Source organism: Pollicipes pollicipes, unplaced genomic scaffold, assembly GCF_011947565.3.
Source record: "Pollicipes pollicipes isolate AB1234 unplaced genomic scaffold, Ppol_2.1 Scaffold_3447;HRSCAF=4054_pilon_pilon_pilon, whole genome shotgun sequence".
NCBI lineage: Eukaryota > Metazoa > Arthropoda > Thecostraca > Pollicipedomorpha > Pollicipedidae > Pollicipes > Pollicipes pollicipes.
This window is the reverse complement of record NW_023596297.1, coordinates 44,043,899-44,063,147: the sequence shown is the minus strand read 5'-3', so window position 1 is coordinate 44,063,147 and position 19,249 is coordinate 44,043,899. Positions and strand designations below refer to the sequence as shown.

General features: G+C 58.7%; 1 protein-coding gene across 1 annotated transcript; it reads left to right on the top strand.

Moving 5' to 3' along the window:
* Positions 1-2,618: 2,618 nt before the first annotated feature.
* On the top strand, positions 2,619-19,117 carry LOC119092597 (pre-mRNA-processing factor 39). Its single transcript, XM_037215551.1, has 19 exons — positions 2,619-3,244; positions 3,814-3,929; positions 4,177-4,302; positions 4,692-4,859; positions 5,279-5,420; positions 5,729-5,848; positions 6,473-7,071; positions 7,381-7,393; positions 8,154-8,270; positions 9,468-9,592; positions 9,850-10,187; positions 10,639-10,804; positions 11,051-11,260; positions 13,406-13,520; positions 13,932-14,111; positions 16,297-16,481; positions 16,965-17,101; positions 18,347-18,471; positions 18,677-19,117. Exons 1-19 carry the CDS (start codon positions 3,158-3,160, stop codon positions 18,776-18,778), a joined length of 3,171 nt encoding a protein of 1,056 aa, XP_037071446.1. The 5' UTR covers positions 2,619-3,157; the 3' UTR covers positions 18,779-19,117.
* The last annotated feature ends 132 nt before the right edge of the window (positions 19,118-19,249 follow it).

Sequence of the window (19,249 nt, the reverse complement as noted above, 5' to 3'; positions counted from 1 at the left end):
GGCAGATTGTGGGGAAATGTTTGTTTTATTTTTTGTGTTAGCAATGACATTTTTCATGGAGCTTATAACTTGTTTATGCTGGCACACATGCGCAACTGTTTCACTACCTTTCCCTTGGCTCATATGAGTATTCGAATAAGTTTGAATGCAAAGCTCCAAATAACATTAAAGCACTAAACAGGACTATTTTCATGCCATAATACTGTGGTCCAAGAGACAAAGGAAATGTTCAATGTGTTGTTCACTGAGCAATACATTGAACTGAGCAATACATTGAGAAATGGGGTAGTATCACAAAAGCCAGACATGCTTGGCTGTCAGATGTTATTTGCTCACACTACTGCATATGAAGTAATGAATGGGCAATGAACGGGTCTCAGGGTAGGCAAGGATGTGAATTGATTAAGATTGGGGAAACATATTCTTGCCATGGTCAGTGTTGGGGTCTGTTCTGTGCATTATTACTTTTTTGCAGCATGTTTTGTGGGAATTGATCCCATTGGTGCAATCTAGGCAGCTATTTGTGTCAATGTGGTATGTGTTGGCAGCAGCTAGATTCATCATTATATGTGAAATAATACTCAACCCCAAAAGCTGACACCAACTAAATTAGCTTATTTTCTCTTAGTGCCTCATCACAGACATTCAAAAGTGGTATTGACAGTAGTCCTTAATGCTATGTGCTAGCATGGCTACTGTATGATAAGGTATGTAGGAAATGGAAATGATTTGTATTAGTTTTAGGATGAGATAGCCAGAAATTGCTTATTCACATTTTTAATTTTTTAATCCATTATTACCATTAGTAGGTCATGACAGGGTGTGCTTGCTAGCCTGTGTGTAGTAACAGGTCGTACAATTTGCGTCATTGGACTTGGGACACAATAGGCTATAAAATATTAGGCCCCAAGATCATCTTATGGAGGCTGAATGATAATTCTGCCATATTCACTGCCACTGCTTTAGCACATGCAGTTTCAAAGTATGTTTGCCAGTATGTATTTTAGCTAGATGCCATCACAACCATCATTTCATAGGGTGCACAAGAAAATAAAATATGATCCAGCCCATAGACCCAAGTCTACCAAAAATATATGCACTGTGCTGGATGCATATACAGGCAGATCCAGCAGGGGACCATATTTCCAATTTTCACCAATACATCTCACCATAATCAGGCCTTACTGTAAGAGACTGAAGCTCTATTACCCTTTGCATTGCTGGATGGTGGGATTTGTAGGCCTAGTGTTCATTACTTAAAAGAACACTACTGCATATTAGTATGGTTTGTATGTTATGACAGTTAAACATCCAAAAATCTTTCAGCATTCTTTTGTAAGTTAGGCACACAAACCTAGTTATTGCATAATGTTTGTTTCTACAAGGTGAACAGCTTATCACTATCTCATGGACCATACTTGTATCAAGAAATGAAATGAATATGAAAAGGACTGAAGCCATATTTCATCCACTTTTAACACTACAAATGACACCATATGCTTATGTCAGAACTGCCCACTGTTTCAGGCCACTGTGGGAAAGTCTAAAAATGCCCCCAAAACGGAAGAATCGGAAGAAAGAGAAACCACCATTATCCGTGCAAGGTCTTCTGCATCTAGAGGCCTCGTTCGTTTCGCCCAAGGACGTGGACGTGGTGCTGGCCACCGTGACACCCGGCTCTTCATACGGCTACGGAGACGGCGCTGGACACGTGCCGGAGCCGGCTGAGCAGACGGCGGCGCCGACCGGGCCTGGCGGGGACGGGAAAGGGAACGGGAACGGGAACGGGACTGGGACTGGGACTGGGACTGGGACTGGGACTGGGACCGGGTCGGCCGGGCCCGCCGCCGAGCTGCCAGCCGAGTATGGCGGCCCGCTGCGACCGGCGGACGTGTCCGAGCTGCTGCGAGACTACCCAACCGTAGACACGCCGCTGCCAGAACCGGTGGCGCTGCTTCCGCCGGACCTTGACGACCCGGACCAGTACGAGCCGCCCGAGTTTGCCGCCGGCGGGGACGCGACAGCGACGGATACGAGCGCGACGGACGCGACAGAGGGCGCGACGGAGGCGACAGAGGGCGCGACGGGACTGGATCCAGGTGCCGATTCCCGGCCGGTGGGAGGCACCGCTGCACGAAGCATGCCGAGCCACACGTCTGCAGCGGAGGGCGGGGGGCCGACCGCAGCGGGTGCCAGTCCCGTGACGGAACGGCGCGCGATCAGGGAGTCGCTGGCGAACTCTGCGGATGATGCGGCTCAGCCACGGGCGGCCGGAGGGGAGGAGGCGGCCACGTGTGTGCAGGATGAGCCAGCCGCATCTTCCGCGGCGCCCAGTCATGCCACGGACTCGGCGGATGCTCAGCCCCCGCCCGGTGGCGAGTTCACAGACCGCGGGGCGCCTACCAAGGCGACTGTGTCTCACGTGGTGGGCGAGAGAGCTATGGAGACACAGGATAGCTTTGCCCCTCCGTTTCCGGTGTTAAGTCAGCGGTTGGATGCTGTCCAGGCCCCGCTAGTTCCCTGCCCAGTACGGACTCGCCACCCTGTGGCGAACCACGGCGATGGGGATGAAGCCTGTGACTTTCCAGTGACCACTGAAATGGCGCCGGTCGCTGAACCCCCCGCTGAAGCCCGGGCTCAGGGGCGGTGCGGTGTCGCTGACGCGGCCTCGACTTCGGCGCCCTCTGCCGCCCCTGCCGTCCCAGGGCCTGCACCGTCACCGGCACCTGCCGCGTGTGCCGCCGGCGGGACTGACACGGAGCCACTGCCACCTCCCACCACGGCAGCGGATGCCGCCGTCGGGACTGACACGGAGCCACTGCCACCTCCCACCACGGCAGCGGATGCCGCCGGTGGGACTGACACGGAGCCACTGCCACCTCCCACCACGGCAGCGGATGCCGCCGGCGGGACCGGCACGGAGCCACTGCCACCTCCCACCACGGCAGCGGATGCCGCCGGCGGGACTGACACGGAGCCACTGTCACTTCCCACCACGGCAGCGGATGCCGCCGGCGGGACCGGCACGGAGCCACTGTCATTTCCCACCACGGCAGCGGATGCCGCCGGCGGCAGCGGTGCCGGGCCGGCGCGCGCTGAGAGGATCGCGTGCGCGGCAGACTTGTTGCCGGAGCAGTGTGTCGGGCCGACGGACGGCATGCTCGAACACTACTGGCAGTTTGTCCGCGAGAACCCGTACGACTTCAACGGCTGGACCTACCTTCTGCAGCATGTGGAGAAACAGGTGGGTGTGGAGAGGGCTGGAGAAACTGGAGAAACAGGTGGGTGTGGGGAGGGGGGGGGGAGGGTGGAGACATTGGGCGTGAAGTGCTGGTTTCCCGGTGTTACAACCGTGTCATTGCTACCAACCTTTCGAATAAAAGATGTAATGAGTTGTCTGGATGGTCGATCCCGAATAAAGTGTGATTGAAATGGTTTCACTCTAACTGCACTGCTTGATAGATGCATCCACCATATATGTTTTATCTTCACTCGTCCTGTTCTGTTGGATGGGCTCTTTGCCAAGCATTTTTCCGTCCGCAAATCGTTTCCTGGCGGTTGATACCCAGGGTACATTCAACATGTAACACGATTATTAGATTGAATGAACTAAGGGATTCGTGTAAGTTGTAATTTCCTGCATTTGTTTTGGTTTTTGGTCTGGGTTTCAGAAGACGTAAATTGGCTTACGCTGTTTTTTGGGGGTGGGTGGGTGGGGCTGTTGTGAGGAGATCCAAACCAACTCATGCTTGAATTCACGTGCGCCAGTGTCTCTTTCATACCGTGAGAACTGAAAAGATCGTGGTGTTTCAGACCAACCTGGACGCCATCCGAGGCGTTTACAACGCATTTCTGCCGCTGTATCCGTACTGTTACGCCTACTGGAAGAAGTACGCCGACCTGGAGCAGCGGAGCGGCTACACTGAGAGGTGAGCCAGTGCCTGAGCTCCGTGGCGACGGGCCGGGCGCCGCGCGATCCCCGTGTGTGGACCTGTGTGACTTCACCCGATCGTCTCTGGCAGACGGGCAGACGGGCAGACGGCAGACAGGCAGACAGGCAGACAGGCAGACAGGCAGACAGGCAGACAGGCAGACAGGCGGGCAGGCGGGCAGGCGAGCACTGTATGACCGCAGTTTCGGCCTCGGACCTCCTCAAGCGGCGTGGTCGGGTTTCAGGTCTCTGCAGATCCTAGAGCGAGCCGTCAAGGCGATCCCGCTGTCGATCGAGCTGTGGATGGCCCTGCTGAACCAGTTTCGCGACTCGGTGAAGGGCCAGAAGACAGCGGAGGAGCAGACTCGAGCGTGAGTGGTGTCCGAGGCCGAGGCGCCGGCTACCGCCTGGACCGCTGCTGGCTATGGCGATACGATGGTGCATTCCAACAGCCGTGTCTGGCATGCTTTACTGTACTAACCGCAATGTATTGTGTAATATGTTTCAAGAAGGGGAAGGGCAACGCTTGTGTTGCCACGCTGGCCAGCTGTCGGTCCACACGCCCGACTGCAGCTGACGTCATGTGGTGCCACGCTGCCCAGCTATTGGTCCTCACACCCGACTGCAACCGACGTCATGTGGTGCCACGCTGCCCAGCTATTGGTCCTCACACCCGACTGCAACTGACGTCATATGTTGCCACGCCGCTCAGCTATTGGTTGTCCGTCGGTCCGTTCACACGTCTGACATGTGCCGGCAGCATTTGTGAGCGGGCCGTCCGATGTGCCGGCGCCCAGTTCAGGTCCGACGCCCTCTGGGAATGCTTTATCCAGTGGGAATCCACTCATGGGGCCATGAGCAACGTCACCGCCATCTACCGGCGCCTACTGAAAATACCCACTCGCTTGTACAACCGACACTGGGACGAGTAAGTAGCTCATGTACGACATATTTTCCCTTAAGTTACGAATTCAGAACCTTTTTTAACTAAACTGTCTTCTTTCTTTTTTAAGCACACATTAATGCGTGCATTCGTTGCAACGTGAGGCCTGTTCCATACAGACCTGGTGCCTAATTTTGCCTTGGGAGCAAAAAATAATTGCACGCTTACAGTCGTGTCAGGCCGGCATTTGAAAATTTGCCGTGAAAATTGCAAAAGGCGAGTGTATTCTGTGCTCCTCTAGACATGGGACGAAGCAGAGGGCTAGACCCGCGAATTGTCGGCCCCAAACCGTGGCTGGGTACAGACTGCAGTGAGGAGGGAGATGAGAGATGGGAGATGGAAGCACCTGCGCCTGTGTGCTCGGTGCTCGTTGTCGAGGCCGCTCCGTCCACCTGTGCCGCCAGTTTCCTGCAGCACGTGCGGGACCATCACCCGCGTGACATCCTGGAGCGTGAAGAGTACGTGGCGCTGCGTCGCGCGTGCTGTCTCGAGCTGGGCGTGACGTACCGTGAGGAGTCCGCCTCTCCGCTCGCCGACCCTGCCAAGGTGATCACGGTAGGCGGGCGACGGGCGGCCAATACGCTGGGAGGCGGGGGGTACTGACGTCATTTTCCTGGCGTGAGTCTCGTCTTATCTCACCCTAGAGATCTCGCTGGTCCTGCATTTACCGTGGTTTGGTGACGCCAATGGCCGGGGCGTTTGCAGTGGTTGGTAAACAGGCTAATGGTGAGCCAACAGATACTCAGGCTCTGATCCGCAGCCAGACGAAGGTCTTGTGCACCACGGCGTCTCTGTATTACGTTGTGGTTGGTTGACCAGACGAACGTAACTGGACGCTCCTTCCATACCGTTAGATCCGGCAGCCCGAGGTGAAGCTTGTCAGTGCTATCAAGGAGAAACTGGTGGCCTCCTTGGTCGCCATTCACGAGAAAACGGAGAAGAAGGCCGAGAAACGCTGGAAGTTGGAGGAAAAGGTAGGCCAGGAGGCCTCAACTCCAAGGCGATAAGATCTACCGACAGGGTGACGTGATAGCTGTCGGCTGGCAGAAGGCACAGTAGAAGGCTTCTGCACAAATCAATGGGGAATAGAATGTTTCATCGTTGTATGGGCAGGGTTTTGCACTGAGCTGGCTGAGTTAGGTTGATAGAAGCGCTGCGTGATGGAATGGTTTACACCATGGTATGGGCTTCTCTGTCATTTAGAACATTTAGATGGCCTTGTCCCGCGATGCGTAAATGACACTGCGGCTAACGACGTCAAGCGCGCATTTATCAAAGAAAAAGGGGGATAATCACCTTGCAGGCTCGCCTCTCCCACTGTTATTAACAGTATGACTGATGTCATGGCGGCAGTTTGTGTGACCGAATCGCTTGAACAGTATCAATAGTTTTCCATGGTCAAGGTAGTTATCTGTCCACCAAGAATGTCACACTTTGCATCCACGTGCATCCAAACAGATGACCATTTGCTTGGCCGTGGCGATTTTTCCTGGCGCTGGCAGTCTGTCGCTGACCGTCTCGGCGTCACTCCGCCCTGTCACGGCTTGCGCCTGACCCTGTTCTGTGCGTTGCGCGTGATGGACTGTGTTCTTCGGCAGATTAAGCGGCCCTACTTCCACGTGATCGCGCTGGACCGGCGTCAGCTGCGCGCCTGGCGCGACTACCTGGAGCTGGAAGCGGCCGACGGTGACCACGACTCGCTGGTCATGTTGTACGAGCGCTGCCTGATCGCGTGCGCCCAGTATGAGGAGTTCTGGCTGCAGTATGCCCGCTACCTGGAGCGTCGGCTGCAGTCGGTGCCGTCGCCGTCGGCCGCTGATGATGCGGCCATGCGGCGCCTGCTGGAGGCCGACCGGGCCGGCGGCGGCGGCGCCCAGTACGAAACAGAGTCGCGCCGTCTTCCCGAGGAACGGTCGCACGTGGCGGCCGGCTACGCGGCGCGTGCCAACCCAGCCGACGCTGTGCGTGAGGTGTACAAGCGTGCCTGCCTGGTGCACTGCCCGACGCGGCCCAATATTCGCCTGCAGTGGGCGGCGTTTGAGGAGAGCATCGGTGAGCGAGCGGCCGCCGGCGCGGCGCGCGCTGACCACGGACGCTGCCGGCGGACTGCGCCAGTGCCCGTCGGCTCTCGTGCTGCGGTGTTCCGTCGGAATACCATTGCTTTGAGAGCAAATCAATCGCGTTTAACCTCGAAATGGCCAGAATAGTAACGCCTTTCATCATGTGCCCGTAATTTGTGTCGCGTAGGCTGGGCTGGATGGACATATCCAAGGATAAACTTTAAAAAATGCTCACAGAACAGAATGACCGAAGTTGTCGTTTAACAAACTCATTGCTGTGCTCACGTCTCCCCAATGATCTCTGAATATTGCGGTTTTTTGGCCAGTTGACCGAATGCCTTCGTGACACGTTGTATTCAGTTCACCATGCCAGGATAGACTGGGAATTGGCCGACCTCTCTGTAGCGCTCGCACCGAGCCGTACTTCACCGCCAGCGTGTGCCCAGCACTAACGCCGCGGTCTGATTTCAGAGCTCAGCCGCCGTCGCCGGCTCGCCGGAGCGTAGTGTGTGTGACGTGTGTGTACCGCTGGTGACGCGAGTGGTGTGTATATGCCGCCGGCCGCCGCCGTAACTCTGCGCCTGCCCACTCGGTGGCTGAGTGCTTGGACCGGCCCGGCCGGAGGGCGACGCGGTGCGGTGCCGGAAACATGATTTGGGAGCTAAAACATTGCTGAACGGATGAAATGCGGCCGCCTCACAACTTCTGTGCCGCTTTAGGAACCGCGGTTTCAAAGGAAGGATATTGCTTGAAATTTTAATAAGTGTGCTAACCATGTTCACTTTTCTCGTTAAACAACACGTTGGATACATCACGCCTTGTTAGAGCTCAAAGGTCATCACGTTTGCGTCTGTTTCTAGAGCCGCATGCTCAAAACAAGTTACTCTCGACTGGGAACGGCAACCAAAGGCTTAAACCATGTTTAACTGATCGCATCTCCTCATTCCGGACGAACCCGGCTTGCTGTACGCCCTCGAGTGCCCACCGGCTGAAGCTCCGCCGGCCGGGCCGTCCGTTGGCCCAAGCACTCCGCGGGCGCGGCGTTACCGCTGCCTGCGTGTCTCCGTCTCTCCGCTCCGCCTGCCGCCCCGGCCGCTCCCACCGCCCGCTGACCCGCTGTCGGCCAGCAGGCAACGTGGGCACGGCGCTGCAGCTGCTGGGCCAGGTGGTGGCCAGCTTCCCGACAGCGGTGCGGCCGCGGCTGCTGCTGATCGGGCTGGAGCGGCGCCGCGGCCGGCCGGACGAGTGCAGCCGGCTGTACCAGGCGGCCGCCGACGCCGCGCCCGCCCACCTCGCCACGTGGTGGGCCATGAAGCACGCCCGCTTCTGCTTCAAGGTTGGTGGGATGCGCCACCCGCTCGGAAAGCCCACTGAAGGCACTGACTGCCAGCCGGAACGCTGGGAGCGCCGGCCTGAGATGGGGTCTGCGCTAGCCAAAGATCCGGGGCCAGTTGTGATATAGCGCCGGCATGAGATGGGGCCTGCGCTAGCCAAAGATCCAGGGCCAGTTGTGATATAACGGTGACGTGGGGTGTTCCTGTTGGGCGGGGAAGGCCACTGTGAGCATTTCTCCGTTTACGTAGTGTGCTTACACAGACGTGTTTGAAGGGACCGGCGTCGTGTTGGGGCGCCAGTGGTGCGGGAGTCCAGCTGTGCTGGGCTCGGGTTTCAGAACGTGTGTGGCCACTCGCTGACCTACTGAGTCTAGCCGGCTGCCGCGCGGACTGGACCAGCCAGCGCGGCCTGGTCTCAGCTCTGTACGGCACGACCGGATGCCTCCGAGGTCTCCTTTGCCCAGACGCCGAATCAAATTATTCGTTCAAACTGGCTTATGCTACCCGGCTGATTAAAGGAAAGTACGCAACAAACGCCGTCTAACGTGGTCTGTGCATTCCATGCTATCCTTACATTCATTTGGGCGTCTGCAGAGCATCATTTTGATGAAGCTGAGGAACGCTGAAACATATTAAACCAGACATCATCAGTCAGTTTTGTTTCATGCGGTGCGGAATTCACGGTTTACTACAGCACACGATCGGCTGGCATTGCATGGGTTACGTGTGATGTGCTGCCGCCTGTGTGTCGTGTTAAAACTTGGTGAAGGATTTCTTGCGCCCGTGGGTGTACAATGGCAGCACGCGGGCACCCTCAAGTACCAGTTTTATAGGCAAACGGGCGTGCGCTGAATCGTTCTTCACCAGCTGTGGTTGGCTGTAATAGCCTGAAACATATCCGAACCTCCCACACAGATTCATGGCACACACGGGTCGTTTCTGTTATTTCCTGGCCCGTTTCAGCAGCGCAGTGGTGTTGCCGGCAAATTCTGAACAAGCCGGACAAGGCTCTGAGAATTCCCATCCCGTATGAGCAGCGTAGTGGTGTTGTTAGCAGATTCTGAACAAGCCGGAAAAGGCTCTGAGAATTCCTATCCCGTATGAGCAGCGTAGTGGTGTTGTTGGCAGATTCTGAACAAGCCGGGCAAGGCTCTGGGAATTCCTATCCCATATGAGCAGCGTAGTGGTGTTGTTGGCAGATTCTGAACAAGCCGGACAAGGCTCTGGGAATTCTGCGGACGGCCGTCAAGCGGGACCGCTCCAACCCGCGTCTGTACCTGCACATCCTGGACGTGTGCTACCAGCGCCACCCGGTGGACGTGAGGTGAGTCTCTGTCGCTCTCGGCCGGGCAGGGGGCGTCAGAGGCGCCGGCGCGCCGCTGCCTCCGCTTGTGTTACGCCGAACTAGGACCTTTTCTGGCTAGAAAACTGAACCTGTTGGGTTGCTGAGTTCCCTGAAGTCTGCGTTTGCGTGTACATTTTCGTCGTGGTTGTGTGGCGAACCGTCGTGAAGTCCACCACCTCTTGTGTGGTAGTCAAAGGTGGGCTGTGGCAGTGCCTGGTTGGTATTTTCTCCGCCAGGGGCGTGACGGCGGCGCTGACGCTGGCACTCAACAGCAAGGACGTGTCGGCGCGTGACAAGCTCGGTTTCCGGCGCAAGAAGGTGGAGTTCTTCGAGGAGTTCGGCTCGTTGCGCCAGCTGCGCGAGGCCGAGGACGAACTGGAGACGGCCGAGCGCGTGCTGGCCGCCACCGAGCGCAAGCAGGCGCGCCAGCAGGGACAGGACGCGCAGGAGCAGGAGCCGGAGCAGGAGGACGCTGGGGGCGCGGCCGGCCGGCCCGTCGCCAAGCGGCGGCGGAAGGTCGAGATGGAGCCGACGCCGCCGCCACCGCTGCCGAATGGTGCCGTCACGCCGCCCGGTGGGTGTGTGCTGGTCCGGCGGCGCCAGCCACTGGCGGTGCGCCGTCTCAGCCGTGTAGCCGCCTTCTTTGCACGTGCTCGATAGGCCTTTTGGTGGAATCTGGCTGGTGGTGAGGGGTGGTCGACGGTAACACACGGTTGGCTTGCGGGGGTGTCTGACTCCCGTCTGTTTTGTTCTGAATGTAATCAGCGTTTTCCGGCGTGACCAAGAGACAAGATAGGTAGCTTACGCCAGGCTGCCGTGTTTGATGCAGTGCAAGGTATCTAGCAGCGTTTTGGAGTTCCTGCAGTAAAAAAAAACCTTCAAGTGTTGCTCGACGCCGTGCAGACCTCTTCAAAAAGTGATGAAAATTGGAGCACAACTTAAAAACGCCTGTCATCGCTGCGCAGGGGGGGGGGGGGCAGTGCTCCGTTGGTCAGTGGTCTTGAGGCGTCCACATGCTCCTGCAGCGGCCGCGTCCGGCGCCGCCCAGTGCTGTCCGAAGTGCGGCTGGGACGGCTCCGAGCCGCAGACGCCGGCTGGCCAGCGGCCGCCGGCGCCGGCAGCGCTTCAGCCGTCCTCCTACGGCCAGGTGCCCCCCACCTGGGACCTCACCATGAAGACGGACGCCTGCGGGTCAGTCGTGCGCCCGGATCGGCACGTCTGGCGGCGCCAGCGTTCCTGTACTTGTTGCCATGATCGATGGAGCTATCTGTCGGCTGTGAACGGCGAGCCGGTGTGGTGAGGGTGCTGCCAGTGGACCGCCTGTTCCGCTGAAATGGCCGTGACAGTGCGTGCCGCCCGGCGTTGCTCTGCGCCGTGTCCGTCACATTGCACCCCAGGCCCAGTCGCCGACCCTGACCGTGTCACGTGCCGCCGCAGGTACGGCAAAGACCCGCAGTACAAGTGGTTCCAGGAGCAGGGCTACCGCGACTACGACGCGCGCGAGGCCGGCGGCTACCCGACCACGCTGCTCGATCCCGTGTCGTCTGACGAGGAGGCGCTGAGCGGGCCGCCGCCGCCGCCGCCGGCCAAGCGGCCGCGGCCCGACGACGGCCAGACGCCACACATCGTCACCAAGGACGGACGACGGTGAGCGGCCGGCCGGGTCCCGACGACCCACGGAGAGCGGCCGGCCGGGTCCCGACGACCCACGGAGAGCGGCCGGGCGGGTCCCGACGACCCACGGAGAGCGGCCGGCCGGGTCCCGACGGCCCACGGAGAGCGGCCGGGCGGGTCCCGACGACCCACGGAGAGCGGCCGGGCGGGTCCCGACGACCCACGGAGAGCGGCCGGCCGGATCCCGACGACCCACGGAGAGCGGCCGGGCGGGTCCCGACGACCCACGGAGAGCGGCCGGGCGGGTCCCGACGGCCCACGGAGAGCGGCCGGGCGGGTCCCGACGACCCACGGAGAGCGGCCGGCCGGGTCCCGACGGCCCACGAAGAGCGGTCGGGCGGGCCCCCACGACCCACGGAGAGCGGCCGGCCGGGTCCCGACGGCCCACGGAGAACGGTCGGACGGGTCCCCACGACCCACGGAGAGCGGCCGGCTGGGCCTCAACGACCCACGGAGAGCGGCCGGGCGGATCCCGCGACCCACGGAGAGCGGTCGGGCGGATCCCGCGACCCAGGGAGAGCGGCTGGCCGGGTCCCGACGGCCCACGGAGAGCGGTCGGGCGGGTCTCCACGGCCCACGGAGAGCGTGCCAACGGGCCAGAGCGGTGGCTATTTAGAGATTGAAAACGTGCGGAAGGCGATGTGTATTGCAGTGCTGTCGTGCTCCGGAGTCACAAACTGACAGTTTCAAGTGGTTTTCTGGTCGTTTGCTTAGCTCCTGTTATGTTTTGAATACCTTGTCTGTTATCGTGGCGGCCACTCACGTCCTCCCTCTGGTGTTTGCTATTGGCTCGGGACTTGGCCTGCGTCGATGTACCAGGTTACGGTGCCACTGCGGCTGCTCCGTGAGTCGTCTGGTTAGCAGTCCCCCTCTGTGACCCGGCTGTTGGTCACCAGTCCCCCCTCTGTGACCCGGCTGTTGGTCACCAGTCCTCTGTGACCCGGCTGTTGGTCACCAGTCCCCGGATCCGTTGGCATCCGGATCCGTCACCAGTCTCCCTCTGTGACTCAGCTGTTGGTCGCCAGTCCTCTGTGACCCACCTGTTGATCATTAGTCCTTCTCTGTGACCCGGCCGTTGGTCATCAGTCCCCGTCTGTGACCCGGCTGTTGGTCATCAGTCCCCGTCTGTGACCTGGCTGTTGGTCATCAGTCCCCGTCTGTGACCTGGCTGTTGGTCATCAGTCCCCGTCTGTGACCCGGCTGTTGGTCATCAGTCCCCGTCTGTGACCCGGCCGTTGGTCATCAGTCCCCGTCTGTGACCCGGCTGTTGGTCATCAGTCCCCGTCTGTGACCCGGCTGTTGGTCATCAGTCCCCGTCTGTGACCCGGCCGTTGGTCATCAGTCCCCGTCTGTGACCCGGCTGTTGGTCATCAGTCCCCGTCTGTGACCCGGCTGTTGGTCATCAGTCCCCGTCTGTGACCCGGCTGTTGGTCATCAGTCCCCGTCTGTGACCCGGCTGTTGGTCATCAGTCCCCGTCTGTGACCCGGCCGTTGGTCATCAGTCCCCGTCTGTGACCCGGCTGTTGGTCATCAGTCCCCGTCTGTGACCCGGCTGTTGGTCATCAGTCCCCGTCTGTGACCCGGCTGTTGGTCATCAGTCCCCGTCTGTGACCCGGCTGTTGGTCATCAGTCCCCGTCTGTGACCCGGCCGTTGGTCATCAGTCCCCGTCTGTGACCCGGCTGTTGGTCATCAGTCCCCGTCTGTGACCCGGCCGTTGGTCATCAGTCCCCGTCTGTGACCCAGCTGTTGGTCATCAGTCCCCGTCTGTGACCCAGCTGTTGGTCATCAGTCCCCGTCTGTGACCCGGCTGTTGGTCATCAGTCCCCGTCTGTGACCCGGCCGTTGGTCATCAGTCCCCGTCTGTGACCCGGCTGTTGGTCATCAGTCCCCGTCTGTGACCCGGCTGTTGGTCATCAGTCCCCGTCTGTGACCCGGCTGTTGGTCATCAGTCCTCTGTGGCCCGGCTGTTGGTCATCAGTCCCCGTCTGTGGCCCGGCTGTTGGTCATCAGTCCTCTGTGGCCCGGCTGTTGGTCACCAGTCCTCTGTGGCCCGGCTGTTGGTCACCAGTCCTCTGTGGCCCGGCTGTTGGGTCACCAGTCCCCGGATCCGTTGGCAGAGTGCCGCGGTACGTGATCCCGCCTCAGGCGCCGCCTCTGCGGCCGCTGATGCAGCCGCTGGTGCTGCAGCCGACCGAGGCGCCTGGCCGGCAGGAGCCCCGGCGACCGCCCCAGGTACGGACTGACGACCCTGGCACCGACTGATGGCTGAGGTACTCACCGGCTACCCGGATACAGGCCGACGCCCGGGCACTCACTGATAACCGGGGTACTGACACGCGACCTGGGTCTGACCGTCGACCCAGGCACTGATCGCCGATCCCGTTGCTGACCACCGCTCACCATCACGCCGTGTTGCCGTCCACGGCGGCTCTCCGGCTCGCCGGTGCCAGCTGTGCGTGATGTCAGACGGCCGCGCAGCGTGAGGTGGGCTCAGATCTCAGTCTTGACCCATATTGCGAACCGCTGGTGATAATGCGACCAACAAACGCCATACCCAGCGCAATCGCTCGACGCGCCTTGAACGTGTCACCTGGCGTGAGGTGTTCGCGTGGCCGCGTGCTGACCGTCGCCCGGCGCGTCCAGTTGGCGCGCTTGCGGCCGCCACCACCGCCGCCACCGCCAGCGCAGGAGACGGGCGCCTCGTGTGTGAACGTGCCTGAGTGGCTGGTGCGCGAGGGCGGCGAGCTGTGCCTCTCCGAGACGGACGGCGGTGTGTCGCTGATTCGGTACTGGCCCCGCTTCATGAACGACTGCGGTGTCCAGGTGAGCGCTGCGCCCGCGCCCGCGTCCGCGCCTTCCGGCACGCGTGGGTGTGTGGGGAGGACAGGGGGAGGGGGAGAGGTGCGAGGGCGGTGTTTCGGACTTGAGAATGAGAACATCCTGCGCCCAGCGTGTTATGTTGTCCCTAGCACAACCGATTGCGTGACGGGTCGGGCGCCAATGGCCATGGCCGTTCGTTTAAGGGCGCGTAAGTGGGCGGGCTGTGGTGGGGACCTCATAACGGACTCACTGGTCACGGCTATCTTACAGGAGAGACAAAGTTACTTCGACAACCTTTGCAAAATTTTGATTTTTGGACGTCAAACGTCGCAGAAATTCAGGAATCCTCACACGTATTCGTTCACATCTATTGGCGCATTTATTCACGTACCTATTTCAAATAACGTTGCCGGAAAGGGCTGTTGGAAGCCCTGCCCATGTTAGCTGACGGAGTGAGTTAATTTTTATCTTTTTACTTGTGCATCTACTGTGAGAGCGGTATCGAGAAAACAAATTTTTGTGAGGGCATGGTCACGGCTGATCCGACAACATCCCTGTATGATTTTGGTGGTCCAATTGCTCCCTGCGTAAGCCAAGTGACTGCCACTCAGAACTGGTTTTTAGAACGTTTCATTCGTCGCTTCCTTATCGATTACTCGTGTTCCTGGTCTAGGGTAGAGTTAGCTAGCTGATTCGAGGTGTTACAGTCCCGTACACAATGCACTCTGTTCTTTGTCTATATGCCCTGGTTGGCATGATCCAACGTCAATTCTCGAAGAACTGTAAACTGGCAGCTGCATGGCCGGCTCCCAAACGCTCGTGACATGCTGCACTGAGCGGTACACGGTCGTGGGGCACGATTGTCCGTTCTTTTCGCAGGCAAATCGGGATGGCTCCACATTGTCGCGGCCCAGGTTACTCAGGCCTTGGCCCAGATTCACCCCGCGTCGTGTTGGTCTTTGTCAGCTCTCAAAACCCACGTTCCCGGTCTTAACCAAATGGGGAGGCGTAAAGTTTGACTCCTTACAAGGCTGCAGGAAAAACACCCTTGATTTGATAGGTTGCATACAAGTTCTTTGAAAACGTTGCATCATGCGTCTTAAAGTAACTGTGCTACTTGTTGCTGAGAACTGCTCAGAGGTGCGATGTCTAGTTGCACGTGACAGCGGCCTGCATAAGTTTTAAAAAGATACACAGTTTTGGAAGGGCTCACTGCCAACCTCCCCCCCCCCCCCGCCAGCCAATAGCCGATCTGAGCTGTTGATCCTGGTCCGTCGTCTGAGGGGTCAGCTACCGGTCCTTCGACTAACATGCCCGGTGTGCCTGATCCGCTGGTCCCTCGACTAACGTGCTCGGTGTGCCTGATCCGCCGGTCCCTCGACTAACGTGCCCTGTGTGCCTGATCCGCTGGTCCCTCGACTAACGTGCCCGGTGTGCCTGATCCGCCGGTCCCTCGACTAACGTGTCCGATGGCCTTATCCGCCGGTCCCTCGACTAACGTACCCGGTGTGTCTGATCCGCTGGTCCCTCGACTAACGTGCCCGGTGTGCCTGATCCGCCGGTCCCCCGACTAACGTGCCCGATGGCCTGATCCGCCGCTCCCTCGACTAACGTGAGATGGCCGCTGCCATGATTGGCTTGAGATGATCGCCCTTGTTCACTTGTCTCACCTGATGTGTCCGCCTCCGGCCCCTTGTCTAACCCGAGATCCCGCTCCCATTGCTATGAATGGCCTGGGATTGCCGCCTCCATCCCCCTGACTGGCGCAAGCCGAGCCGCCACCGGTGCCTCGTTTAACCCGAACCGTGCGCCACCGATGCCTCGTCTAACCCGAGCCGTGCGCGACCGGTGCCTCGTCTAACCCGAGCCGTGCGCCACCGGTGCCTCGTCTAACCCGAGCCGTGCGCGACCGGTGCCTCGTCTAACTCGCGTCTAACCCGAGCCGTGCGCGACCGGTGCCTCGTCTAACCCGAGCCGTGCGCCACCGGTGCCTCGTCTAACCCGAGCCGTGCGCGACCGGTGCCTCGTCTAACCCGGGCCGCGCGCCACCGGTGCCTCGTCTAACCCGAGCCGTGCGCCACCGGTGCCTCGTCTAACCCGAGCCGTGCGCCACCGGTGCCTCGTCTAACCCGAGCCGTGCGCCACCGGTGCCTCGTCTAACCCGAGCCGCACGCCGCCGGTCCCGCAGCGCATGTTCCATACGCTGCGCCGCTACGTCAAGTGGCACCAGACGCGCCAGGTGGCGCCCGACGGCCGGTTCGTGGCGCTGAAGCGGCTGGTGGCCTGGTTCGGTCCGTGCAGTCTGGAGGAGTCCGGCCTCATGATGCCCGCCAATGATAGCTGGGCGCCAGAGCTGCTCGACCTGCTGCAGAGGTCAGTGGGCTGCTGTCGTGGCAGCGCCGCCTGCGTCTTGTGAAAGCCCCGGGTCCCCGCCTGAGAGCCGGGGTCAGACCGGTCAGACTAGTCAGGCTGGCGGCGAACTATTCAGTGCGAGCGAGTCGTTATGATGGCGTGGTTTGGTAGAGCGGTTGTCCGTGGGGTGTCATGACACGTTGGTCTTATTGACATCGATTTATGAGAGCGTCGTCGGTCGAAGCTCTCCGCTCGGAGCCGCCATATCACATTGTGCTTCATCCAAACGTAGCTGAGTTCATCCTGTGCTGTCCCTTCCTATGCTGCTTCAGTTCATGGGTCAGGAATCCAGCAACCTCCACGCGAATGTTCCATCTCGCAGACTCATCCAGCTGGGGCATCAGGGTCCACCAGCTGACGTATGTGTGGCGCGCGTGTGTTGGATGAGTGTTCTCGGGCGAGGAGTTCAACAGCTGCCATGTGAGTGTTACATCTTTCCCCCAGGCTGATGCAGCTCACGGGTCAGGAGTTCAACAGCTGCCACCTGAGCCTATTCCGGAGCGGGCACGACCACGAGCCGTGGCACACTCACGACCAGCCGACGCTGGGCCGACAGCCGGCCATCGCCATCGTCTCTCTCGGTGGGTTCTGCGGCGCGGGCTCGACAGCGATATCCGTCAACATCGCACGGACACGGCAGAGCGGCGGGCAGAACTGCTGCGGGCGGAAACCGGAGCAGGCAGCGACTGGGACACGTTTGTCAGACCGTGCTGTCAGCTGTTGGGCAGGATGAGCTTTTTGATGACGGGACGAAATCCACGACCGTCTGCAGTATCACGCATTCGTTAGAAGTCTCATATCTTTTGTTCTAATTTGAGCTCGATCGCTGTATCCCCGCCAACAGCGTGAGTCCAGCGCTCCCGGGGGCTGTGGGTGTAATACCCAGAGTTGCTCTCGGCACTTTTTGCTGGTTTCGAAAGCCATGTTGTCCATATAACTAGTGTCAGCATCGGAAAATCACCGAATCTGGTGTAATTTGGTAATTCTATCTCTTATTTTATGGAATGTATAATACTTGCGTGCCTGTGCGTCGAATGCCACGATACTGCTGCAGCAATGGTTGCATTGAAGGGTACGCCGTTAGTTACAAAGTTTTCCGGGCGCGATGTTTTTTCTTCGTTTGCTTCCCATTTATTCCCGTCCTACCATGCGAAAAAACCGGTAAAGCCCATGCATGGAATAATCGTTGGTCAGCCAGTCACGGCCTGTGCTCAGGCTTTGGACTCTATCGTCGATGCAGTCTTTCGGAATAATATCCGTCCCGGACCGTTATCCGTACGGCTCATCGGTAGACAAATACTATCAGAGACTTTGGAATGGCGCGAGGCTCATAATGTCACGGCGATGTTCACCTTCGTGAGAAGTGGTTGAAGACCGGTGGACTTGCCCGCAGAAGATGCCACAGCTTTGTTGTTGTTTTCACAGGGGAAACAGAATGTCAGAGCGCTGTTGTGTTCGGAAGCCTGTCGTTACAACGTGTACGACACATTTAATGCCACAAATCTTCTACGGAAACTCCGTCCGTCTTCGACTAGCAATAACGAGGGTGAACATCGCCGTGACGTTACTCCATTTATCTCTGCTCCATCTTACTCCATCTTTACTCCATCTTACTCCATCTTACTCCATCATACTCCATCTTACTCCATCTTACTCCATCTTCATTTATCTAGGCTATCGGGGACTCCAAAGTGCCTGATAACATTTGTCTACCGATGAACCCTGGGAATTACGGCCCGGGATGGATGTTGTACCCCTTTCTTTCAGCCCGACGATGCGCGTAAGCCCCGGACTCGAAGTGATGTCCGGTTCTGTGTGCACGCCAGGTGCTGTCCGGAATTTTGAGCTGCGCCAGAAGAGTGGCGGTGGCACCAGGTTCCTGCGGTTTCCGCTGTTCCCTGGTAGCGTACTGCTGATGGAAGGCAATACTCAGGAAGACTGGGTTCATCAGGTGGGTGAGACAGCGCCGGCCCCTCTGGCCCGTCTCCGGACGGGCCCGGTGCCCCAGGGCGCCTGCACGGGGCTTCTCAGCTGTTTGCCATGCAGCACAGGAGTCCTCCTTTGCGGGCTGTCAATAAATGTGATTCGGAGCACTCTGTTGTAAATTGTGTTTAGATTGTTTGCTAAAAGTGACCAGCTTTTTGTGACGCTTTCAGGTTCCTAAGGATCCTCTCGCTAAGGAGGAAAGAATCAGTCTGCAGTTCCGGGTCATGTACGATCCAATGGATATCCAAGCACAAAACAGGCCACGGCTGTGAATCCCACCATGAAGTCGGCAATAGAGGTGCAGCACATAGGCCGGCGGGGAACGTGGCGTCACTGGCCCAGATGTGACTTTGTGTAGCTGTAGAGCGTGCAGGTGGAAGATGTACTGCCTTGCACTGCATTCAGCGTTAGAACAGTCAGATGTTTGGCGTGGGATGATGGCGTTTGTTGTGAAGTATTGTCGCAGGAGACTTCGCTTCACATGTTTAAGATGGTATTTAGATACGTTTTGATCGCCACAAGTATCGGTACTTTCATCTCCATCGGTCGTGTGCAGTGACGCGCGTTTCACTACGTATTCCTAGTAGCTGTAAAAAAATAAATGCATATTTCTCCATCCTTTTTCGTGTCTGAAGGCGTCACAGTTGGGAACTTCGTCACACCTTTTGCAATGGTCAAGCGGCACATGAGCACGCTCTCGTCTTTGTCTCGGCATACAGACAGTCGGACCACAACCGTGCAGC

Excerpts from the sequence above, each read along its gene's own strand:
- LOC119092597 (XM_037215551.1), top strand. The coding sequence starts at position 3,158 with ATGCTCGAACACTACTGGCAGTTTGTCCGCGAGAACCCGTACGACTTC. Across the intron at positions 4,860-5,278 it reads TACAACCGACACTGGGACGA|TTTCCTGCAGCACGTGCGGG; the intron begins GTAAGTAGCTCA and ends CTGTGCCGCCAG. Across the intron at positions 18,472-18,676 it reads AGGAAGACTGGGTTCATCAG|GTTCCTAAGGATCCTCTCGC; the intron begins GTGGGTGAGACA and ends TGACGCTTTCAG.